Source organism: Pan paniscus, chromosome 8 (genome assembly GCF_029289425.2).
Source record: "Pan paniscus chromosome 8, NHGRI_mPanPan1-v2.0_pri, whole genome shotgun sequence".
In the NCBI taxonomy this organism is placed as follows: Eukaryota; Metazoa; Chordata; class Mammalia; order Primates; family Hominidae; genus Pan; species Pan paniscus.
In genome coordinates this window covers 104682603-104693365 of record NC_073257.2, presented here as the reverse complement: position 1 = coordinate 104693365, position 10763 = coordinate 104682603, and the positions used below count along the sequence as shown (strand labels likewise).

Sequence of the window (10763 nt, the reverse complement as noted above, 5' to 3'; positions counted from 1 at the left end):
CCTGGGTTCTGACAAAGTTGTTTCTGAATGTTTTTGCTTGATTTTCAATGTTTCTGTGGAGGAAAAGGTCCTTGAAGCTACCTACTTGGCCATTTTTGCTGATGCTACTCTTGGTTACATTCTGAGGGCCCGACATTGTGTATGAAAATTGGTAGAGCTAATTTATGGTTCTGGATGTTAAAATTATCTGGAGATTTATTTTTGCTTCTGTGAGGCAGTGAAATTAGTTGCATCAGCATTCTCAGATAACTTAAACAGTCATGGAATGAGATGACTTAAAGCTGGACTTCAGGCTGTGTGAGGGCCTACTTCTCACTAACCTTGCACCTAGGACAGCCCCTTGGAGTGCAACTAAAAGCCTGCAAGTTTACTAGGCTCCTTCTTCTTTGGTGGTACCTGCATAGTTTATTTTGGGAATGTGAATGCAGCTTGCCTAACCCTCTAAATATACCCATTGCCAGATAAGAAATTATGGAGCAAGCAGGTTAATGTAGAAACCACATTTATTAACCATGGATTTACTGAGGGCAGTTTATTAGGTATTATCCATCGCTTATGCTGACATCTGATTTTGCAGAGAAATTATAGCCATTATTTTATTAAGATAATTCTACAAGATCAATTTAGTTTCTTGAAGTAGCATATATTCAATTCTTCAATAGGGTTTGGTTTAATTTAGCTATCAAAGTCAAATGTCTCTAAACTTTACACACTAAACTTATCGTGAGCAGAAAATTTATTCTTTGTACATATTCCTTCTAAGTGTTTTGGTTCTTCAAGCTGAAACATCTCAACTCCCAGAAATATGGTTGCCAGATCAAAAATACCAGAGTCCTAAGGGTTAAGATTTGAATCGAGAAAAAGATACATGTACATATTGTATTATATACAAACAAGCAACAACAAAAAGTTTCATCATGTAAACAAAAGAATATAAATTATAGACATAATTGGAAGTTTCAAACAGTCCTTAAATCATTGTGAGCTTCTCTAAAAGACACAGGTCTTGGAGTGTGGGCACAGAGCCATTAGTCAGATGTCTGGGTGGTCTCCCATAATAGCAATGTATACTCTAAAGAAGTGGGCTTTTTGTGAACTCTGTCAGGGTGAATGAGTTAGGCCTCTTAAAGGAATGAAATGCTTTCACATTTGGGGCAACAAGTGAAAAATACTGAAAGGAGGGATACAACTAGGGTTAGATTTATTGTTGACAGTGATTTTAGAAATAACCACTAAAAAGGTGTTAAAAGATTTCTAGATAAAATTCTGACTACTGAAAATAAGAAAGGATACCTTTTGTAGCTCTACAAATGGTTTGGTGAAAAATAAAAAGGGAGAAAGTGAGCCGAGGAGAAAGCGAAATAGGGAAGTCTAGGGAGGAGGCAAGAAAATACACAAGTCATAGCAAGAAAAAAAACATGAGATGGTCCTTTCTAAGGACAGGTGTTGGTGATATTTACCTATGTAAGCTCAAGCCGAGAAGAGTACAGTTCTTATATATTCATTACTTAATAATATACAAGAAAAATACTTTTCATTTGTTATAAAAGAACTACTTTATATGAAAACTAGAAATACGTATTTACATTGCAAATCCCAAATGAAACCCAGTTTAATACAAAGTGAACTATAGGGATGACAGAAAAATGGGTAGATATCAAAATTCAACTGAATTTACAGTACTGCCTTATATCTTTTTTAAATTTTGTTTTTGAGACCGAGTCTTGCTCTGTTGCCCAGGCTGGAGTGTAGTGGTGTACCCTTGGCTCACTGCAACCCCGCTTCCTGGGTTCAAGTGATTCTCGTGCCTCAGCCTCCCCAGTAGCTGGGATTACAGGAGTGTGCCACCACACCCGGCTAATTTTTAACAGAGACGAGGTTTTGCCACGTTGGCCAGGCTGGTCTCAAACTCCTGGGCTCCAGCAATCCACCCGCCTCAGCCTCCCAAAGTGCTGGGATTACAGGCATGAGCCACCGCGCCCGGCTGATATATATATTCTTTTAAAATCTATACACAAGGCTCAAGTTCTGGGGTTTCAGGTTTTATTTTTAAGTTTTCTTTAAAAATAAAATTGCCAACCCCCAAGTGAATTAAAGGTTGATCTGGGCTCGCAGAGGTAATCTGCTCTTTGTAACCAAGTGCTCTGTAGTTTCTTCCACTTTAGACCTCTCCAGTGTGTTAATGCCTCTGTTTTCTTTGTCTTTTCCATGTGATTTTTTATGCTGTGGATTTAAGGCGGGAAAATTAAGTCAATATAAAGTAACATTTGATACACATTAACTACACTCTATTTTCAAAGTTCTCTGGGTTATAGGCAAAAAAACTTAAGTGTAGAAAACCAAAAAAGGTTCAGCACAAGTTTGAGCCAACAATTTGGCAAGTAGCGCCAAATGCCTTCTTTATTTGATCACTAATGGAAGGAGTAGAGTGAAAGAAATATTAATTTTCTGTGTTATTTTCTAAGACGTAGTTATAGATTTTACTCCAGGGTAGTGGTTCTCATCAGGGAGTGATTCTGCTGCCACAGGGGACATTTGGCAATGCTGAGAGACTTTTTTGGTGTTACAATCAGGGAGTGCTACTGGCTTTGAGTGAGTATTCACATAGTACACTGTTTTTCTTGTGTACCAACATAGTACAGTCCACAGGAAAGCCCATCACAACAAAGAATTATCCAGTTTAAAATGCCAATAGCACTGCTGTCAAGAAACCCTGCTCTAAGGAAACAAAGATTTGCTGTCATGCAGAAAAGCCAATTCTGTTTTAAGCAGAGAAACTGGTATATGGGCCACCTTAAAAACACTTTTGCTTGTTTTTTAAAATTGTATTTTATTTTATTTGTAAAACCTATTTCATATTCCTCATTTGGAAGTTCTATTTCATTGGAATCCTACTTACCCATACAGAACATTAATGGAGTGGTGACATTCATTGTACACTCAGTCATCAATGCTGAGACAAACTGTAAACCAACTTTTAAAGTTTTAAACGCAGAGAAAATCCCCACATCACACTGCTACTAGGGAAAAGATCATTTCTGGACTTCAGCTGAAGGTCTAAAACCCCATCCCAAACCCTTTCTGGTACTGTAGGGACTTCCTTTCCATAGCTGAATCACTAAGCCTAATTCAAAATGCCACAGATAATAATAATAAAACGATTTCTGACCAGGGATTAAGTAGTCACCAGGTTCTCTTATCCTTCCCCCTTTCCTAACTTTATAAGATAGAAGAAAAGGATGAAAACTGAAAGAAACATATTTATAGTTCTCTAATAGTAAGGAATAAAGCAAAAGGTGGCAAGAATTTGGGAATAAAATTGCCCAGAGGAAGACAGGGAGGAATTTATGAGAATCTGAGTTGGAACTTTGTTAACTGTTGAAAGCAGGGATGGAGAATGTTTAGACCTTAAGGGAAGGAGCTGTAGATCTATTAAAAAACAGTTACAGGCCGAGCGCGGTGGCTCACGCTTGTAATCCCAGCACTTTGGGAGGCCAAGGCGGGCGGATCACCTGAGGTCGGGAGTTCAAGATTAGCCTGACCAACATGGAGAAACCCCTTCTCTACTAAAAATACAATATTAGCCAGGTGTGGTGGTGCATGCCTGTAATCCCAGCTACTCGGGAGGATGAGGCAAGAGAATCGCTAGAACCCGGGAGGCGGAGATTGTGGTGAGCCAAGATCAGGCAATTGCACTCTGGCCTGGGCAACAAGAGCAAAACTCCGTCTCAAAAACAAAAAAACAAAACAAAATATACACACAAAAAAGGTACAAGCAGCCAGGCGCAGTGGTTCATGCCTGTAATCCTAGCATTTTGGGAGGCTGAGGTAGGAGGGCTGCTTAAGGCCAAGAGTTCAAGACCAGTCTGGCCAACACAGCAAGACCCTGTCTCTCTATATATTAAAAAAAAAAAAAAAAAAGGTACAAGCATATGCATCTCAGAAGTAGAACTTCAACTGTAAATGTAGATACCAATGTCCTACGTAAGGAAATTTTTCCTTCACACACTCTGTCTAGGCTTGTACCCTCAAATTAGAGGAAAAGATACCAGCACTTTATAGAGCCTCACTTGGAAGTTGTATTTCATTGGAATCCTCCTACTTACCCATAGAGAACATTAAGGGACTGGTGACATTGATTGTGTACTCAGTCATCAATGCTGAGATGAATCATAAACCAACTATGTTCTCAACAGTGTTAAAAAGTGGGTAGGAGGGGCCGGGCCGGTGGCTCACACCTGTAATCCCAGCACTACGGGAGGCCGAGGCAGGCGGATCACCTGAGGTTGGGAGTTCGAGACCAGCCTGACCAACACAGAGAAACCCCTCTCTACTAAAAAAATAAATAAATAAATAAAAAATTAGCCAGGCATGGTGGCACATGCCTGTAATCCTGGCTACTCGGGAGGCTGAGGCAGGAGAATCACTTGAACCCAGGAGGTGGAGGTTGCGGTGAGCCAAGATCGTGCCATTGCACTCCAGCCTGGGCAACAAGAGCAAAGCTCCGTCTCAAAAGAAAAAAAAAAGTGGGTAGAGGGCTGGGCACAGTGGCTCACGCCTGTAATCCCAGCACTTTGGGAGGCCGAGGAGGGTAGATAACTTGAGGTCAGGAGTTTGAGACCAGCCTGGCCCACATAGTGAAACCCTGTCTCTACTAAAAATACAAAAAAATTAGCCAGGTGTGGTGGTGCACGCCTGTAATCCTAGCTACCCGGGAGGCTGAGTCAGGAGAATCACTTGAACTCAGGAGGTGGAGGTTAAGTGAGCCAAGATCGTGCCACTCCACTTCAGCCTGGGTGACTCAGTCTCAAAAAAAAAAGAAAAGTGGGTAGGAGAGGTCACAGGATTTAATTACACTGGATTAGAGCAGGCAAGGTGCTCAGGAAACATGGGGCAACAGTTTACAAGAGAAGAGGTTCAGGCAGGAGAAATCACTAATATAACCTAAGAGGCCTCCAGTCTCTCAATCTTTTCAATCACTTTGCCTTCAAAGTCTGATTATGGGCAGAGATAGGTTCCAAGACTTACATGTCAAAGGTAGAAGGAAGAGAAATGACTGCTCTCAGTGTCCGAGTATATAGCAAGCAGAAAAGGAATAAATACAATAGCTAAAGATTATCAGCTAAGGATGTAGATTAAGTCAAATTCTGCCTTCATTTATTCTACAGAAAGCCCCTTATCAATATCAGATTTTTGTAAATAATTCAAATCATAAGCGTTAACAAGCCATCCTAAGGAATAACTGAAAGGTTTTTGTTGTTCTGCTCACCACGAACAATACCTTTATACTGAATAGTAAATGAATGACTTACATCAGATGTGGAAGGGTTATCTGATATGACATACCTGGAAAAATGGAACCCCGCCAATTGATGAACAATCCACACCAGCATCTACAGATGGCTCTTGACTTAGAGGTTCTTCAGTATACTGCCCCAGAACTGCCTCTTCTACATCCACATCCTAAAAGAAGAAACTGGATGAGTGACTAAGTCCAAGGGCTTAAAAGTCATCACAAGAGTAACAGCAGCTTTGAGTATAACACAATGCCCATGGTATAATATAAAAGTTAAACCTCAACAAAATTATTAGAAGTCTACAAATTAATGAAAATAATTCCTAATATATTTTTATAGAGAGTAGAGGTTCCTATATAACAATGTTACTAAGCACAATATTAAGTATTGGCTATTATTATCTACTAGCATAATTTAAAAACTAGTAAGATTAAAAGAAACAAGCCTAAGGGCTAGGCCTATCATTAATGAGAGGCAGGGTAAGATTGAGGGGTAAACAGTAAAATTCTTCACATGAAGTCAACCACATCAAGAGTTCATAAAAGAGTTCTATTATAAAATATGATCCTTTAAATTTACCGGAATTGTCTCTTCTTTGTTGTTTTCTGAACAGTTTAGCATCATTAACAGCTCAGGCTGTTTCCTTTTCAGCTGATCAAGGAGATGTTCACGTGGTTCAGTTCTTACCAGTGTTGATGGGTATAAATAACTTTTCCTCTGTGGTGTCGTACCTTTAACGGACATTAGATAAGAGGTAAAAATTAAAGTATGAGATGTAAATATTTTTTAAAAAACCTAAAACTTCCTAATTAACCTTGTCTTCTAAAAATATAAAAATATAATTGCCATATATGAGGATCAGTCTTGCTACCTGTCAGACATTGTTTGCAACTAACAATACTTTCTAATTTGACGACAGACTTTACTATTTTCAAGATTCATCCTACTCTCTAAAACATGAAGTTTACCATCTCTGAGGATATATAAAAGATGTGTTATAAGCTCTAAAAGGAGTTATAGTGTTCTGAAAAAAATGGCAGCATTATTGGAATGAGTAGATTTCCCAACATGATTACTTTGATAGGAGTAATCATTTCACTATAAATGTGGTGTGGTGGTTAAATATTAACTAGTTATATACATATACTATGTTGCCCAGGCTGGTCTTGAACCCCTGGGCTCAAACGATCCTCCTGCCTTGCCTCCCGAAGTGCTGGGATTATAGGCGTGAGCCACCGCATCAGGCCCCCAGTTATATTTCTCTGTAATAAGTTCATGCTCTCATGATTTACAAAAGTACTTGCCTTTTCACTCAACATTTACATTCCTAACTTCATTGAAAAGTAGACAGTAAATCCTACAGGTCTCTTGGGGAATAAATAAACCAACATTCTATGTAGCACCATCCCCTTTTAACAATTGCTTTTTAAATTAAAAAAAAAAAGAGTTTTGTGATATAATTTACATACCATAAAACACTCATTTTATGTGTACAATTCAGTGGATTTTAGTGAGTTTACAGGGTGTGCAACCATCACCATAATCCAATGAAGAACCCAATTATTCATGCTGTGTAAAACAGCTTGTTACATCTCTTCCATGAAGACCTCCCTGAATCATTACAGCCTATGATGATCTTTGCCATATCTGATCTCTCAAAATGTTGATTCCTAAATGCTAATGGTCCATGGTGATCCCTGATCTCTTAAAACAGGGATTCCTAAATGGCAATAGTCTATGACAAAATGAGAGGGACACAGAACAAAATGCACAATGTGGTAAACTTTGCATTAAACTAGATTTAGTCAGTTACATCTCTCCCATATTTGTGGTATTAAAATGTCCTTTTACAAACAGTGCTAGGTTTGTATTTGTTTTAAAAAATCCCCTATTAACAAAGTCAACTCCCTGAATGTATGTGAAATTTTACTGAACTGTGATACCACCTGTATCATGACACTTGATTAAAACTATTTTAAGGTTCCAGTTTTCCCATTTTGAGTTGATTACAGTGAGATGTTAAATTTCTGTCAGGCAATGGCAGGACCTAATTTTTCTGAACATCTGACACTACATAGAGTTGAATTCGACTTCAAAAAATTTAACAATTCTATTTCTCTTTTAAAGTACCTGTTGGGATATCCAGTTTCAGATCCTGTTCCAGAAAGCAATTAAGCTTAGTCAAACCAATTTTTATGGTTTCATTAAGTTCTAGATTTTGTGCTATCAATTTATCTTCATCAATAGTCATCTGATCAAGAAAAATGTTATGCTGTTTCTCATGAGCTGCCTTACGTCCATCTGATTTCTCAGTGATGTCTGAACTTGAAGCCTCACAACATTGGCTTACAACCTGTAAATGATGCAAATAAATATTTATTACTAAAATTAAAGTTGCCAGTGTTTTATTCAACATCATATTTCCCCTTACCTTTTCCACAATTTTTTTTTTTTTTTTTTTTTTTTTGAGACAAGTCTCACTCTGTTGCCCAGGCTGGAGTGCAGTGGCATGAGTAGTGCTCACTACAGCCTTGACCTCCCAGGCTCAAGCCATCCTCCCACCTCAGCCTCCCAGGTAGCTGGGACTACAGGCATGTACCACCATGCCTGGCTAATTTTTGTATTTTTTGAAGAGATGGCATTTCACCATGTTGCCCAAGCTGGTCTCAAACTCCTGGGCTCAAGCAATCTGCCCACCTTGACCTCCAAAGATTACAGGCATGAGCCACCACACCTGGCCTTCAGTAATAAAAGATTTAAAAACACATACAAAAGTAGAGAGAACAGTATAATTAACTCTCTTGTATTCATTACCCAGCTTCAACATTTACCAACAAGTGGAGTACAGACATTTACCAACAGGACTGGCCACTCAACTCCTCCATAAACCCAGGATTATTTTGAAACAAATCCTGTATCATTTCATCCATTTACTTCAGCATGTATCTCTAAGAGGTAAGAGCACTTTAAGACCACTATCACATCTAAAAAGGTTAACACTGATTCCTTCCTATCAAATGTCTAGTCCATGTTCAAACTTCACCAGTCGTCTCAAATGTGTGTCACAATTGCTTTGTTTGAACCAGAATTCACCACTAGATTTGGTTTATAGGTCTTAAGTCAGTGACTATATAATTTATCATCCAAATTGGGACACCTTTTGGAGTGAAAGGGCCCATTCTTAATAATCATTCTAATACAACAATATCAACAAGGACTGTCTCAGGCAAACTAAGACTTAAGGACCTCTAGTCTTAAGTCTCTTTTGATCTACAGGTTATTGTTTCTCATATTTTTTCCCTTGAAAAAAAAAACTTGTTGCTGAAGACAAGAGGTCTTTACCCCATTGAACATCTCAAATTCTGGATTTGGTCAACTGCATTTCTATGCTTTATTTTCTACAAACTGGTTAGACCTAAAGGCTTGATTTAATTCAGGTTTAATTTTTTAGCAAGAGTATTTCATAGGTAGTACTGCAAACACAAAATGCTTTGCTGTGTCTCTCATGTTAAGATTTATCAGTGAGTTCAGGTATGGTTAGCCTATTAATTATAAAGTTCCCCAATAGCTTTTGATCAAATGGTTTAAGCCATCATTAACATCCACAGGGGTTATTTTATTAAGAGTTGCATACTGGTGATATATTAATTCTATCATTTCTTCTCCATTTTATTAGCTTAGAGTCTAATGAAACACTTTTCTTCATTACCCTGCTAAACCAAGATATGGTTCTTTTAGGAAAGACAGATGGATGCTAAATTTTTTCTTCTTCTTTACCCATTTTCAGGACAATGTGTTGCTTCCCTAGCATGATCCAAAGGAGACCTATGAAATTTTTATGAGTTCGTAAGTTTTAATATATTTGATATATTTTAATCCATTATGGCCATTATTCTTTTTGATGCTCAAATTATGCCACCTTTGAAGATGGGGAGGTTGGCTACTAAGACCTTTTGACAACCTCAGAAATCTTTAACAGCTTCCTTACTCTCTGGTATGACAAGATCTCTAGGCTCATATATTATACATTTCCTATCACAAATCTGAAATTAGCTATTTGTATACAAACTCTAGTTCCTTTTAGTGAAAACAGTTTATATAGATTAAAAATTTTAATTCTTTGTACCTACTTCCTGAGAATGTTAGTAAAATCCTTCTAATGCAAAGAAAGAAAAAACCAAGTTACAAAGGGCTCATGCAAGCGTTAAGTTCAAGCAAATCCATAAACCTATCAAGTATCCTTTAGTTACCAGAACAATAACCTAAATACTTAAAATAATAATAGGTTTGAATGTACTTGGAGAAAAGTAAAAAGCAAAGATAGGCCGGGCGCAGTGGCTCATGCCTGTAATCCCAGCACTTTGGGAGGCCGAGGCGGGTGGATCATGGGGTCAGGAGTTCGACACCAGCCTGGCCAATATAGTGAAACCCCATCTCTACTAAAAATACAAAAAAATTAGCCGAGTGTGGTGGCAGGTGCCTATAATCCCAACTACTCGAGAGGCTGAGGCAGGAGAATCGCTTGAACTTGGGAGGCGGAGGTTGCAGTGAGCTGAGATCGTGCCATTGCACTCCAGCCTGGGCAACAGAGTGAGACTCCATCTCAAAAAAAAAAAAAAAAAAAAAAGCATATATAAGTGGAAAGTATTACATATCAAAAGACAGGGTGCCCTTCTTTGAAGAAACTACTAAGTCAGAAACCAAGGATAAATACAGGAAAGAAACTGTACAAATGTTAAATTAATTCCAAGATTGAGAAGACATATAACAAAGCACAAAACGAGATCATCTGTAAGCATACCAAATATTATACTTAAAAGTTTAAGTCATTATAGCTTAAAATATCATTTGTTTTGAAATCTATTCTTAGCCAAGAATATTTAACTTTCTGATTATTATTCTCCCCAAAGTAAGTTCCACTTACAAAGTTATTACCTCCAATAAGTTCTGAAGTTCCTGTTCCCTTTCATTTAAGGAAGATACCCACTGTTCAGAAAAATAAACTGTTCTTGTGTTCAGAGATTCACATCTCTGTTCAGTCTCTTGAGATATTTTTTCCAGGTTGCCATTGAGTTTATCAGAGTGTTTCACAGATTCTTCAACCAATTTTGTACCTTCTTGGTTAAAATTTCTGAGTTCCTGTGAGAAGCCATCAGAATCAGCACAAAATTTTTGACTGTGAAAAGTCATTTTGTTGACTATATCCTTAGATTTCCTATAGGAAAAGAGAATGACACTGTTGAAATGGGGAATTAAGACTCAAAGGATATATAACTTCCCAAGATCACTCAGCTCTTAAGTGGCAGATCTGAACGTGGACAGTCTGGCTCCAGGGCCCGTGATCTTAATAAATCTTCTGCATTGAGAATGGATGCCTTGGCCACTGTCTTTTCACAGCATTGCCATTAAATGACCTTTGAAAGGATCATCTTTGCTCATGAAACCTTTCACAACCCTCCTCCAGTT

General features: G+C 38.1%; 1 protein-coding gene across 1 annotated transcript in view; it reads right to left on the bottom strand.

The window, feature by feature from the left end:
* Nucleotides 1–489: 489 nt before the first annotated feature.
* The window catches only part of KIF11 (kinesin family member 11), a 62009-nt gene continuing 51735 nt past the window's right edge, over nt 490–10763 (bottom strand). Inside the window, exons 18-22 of the mRNA XM_003825362.4 lie at nt 10233–10512; nt 7428–7650; nt 5877–6028; nt 5347–5463; nt 490–2223 (exon numbers count right to left, since the gene is read on the bottom strand). Coding sequence (XP_003825410.1) covers nt 2092–2223; nt 5347–5463; nt 5877–6028; nt 7428–7650; nt 10233–10512 — 904 coding nt within the window. The 3' untranslated portion in view covers nt 490–2091. The remainder of the gene's footprint in view (nt 2224–5346; nt 5464–5876; nt 6029–7427; nt 7651–10232; nt 10513–10763) is intronic.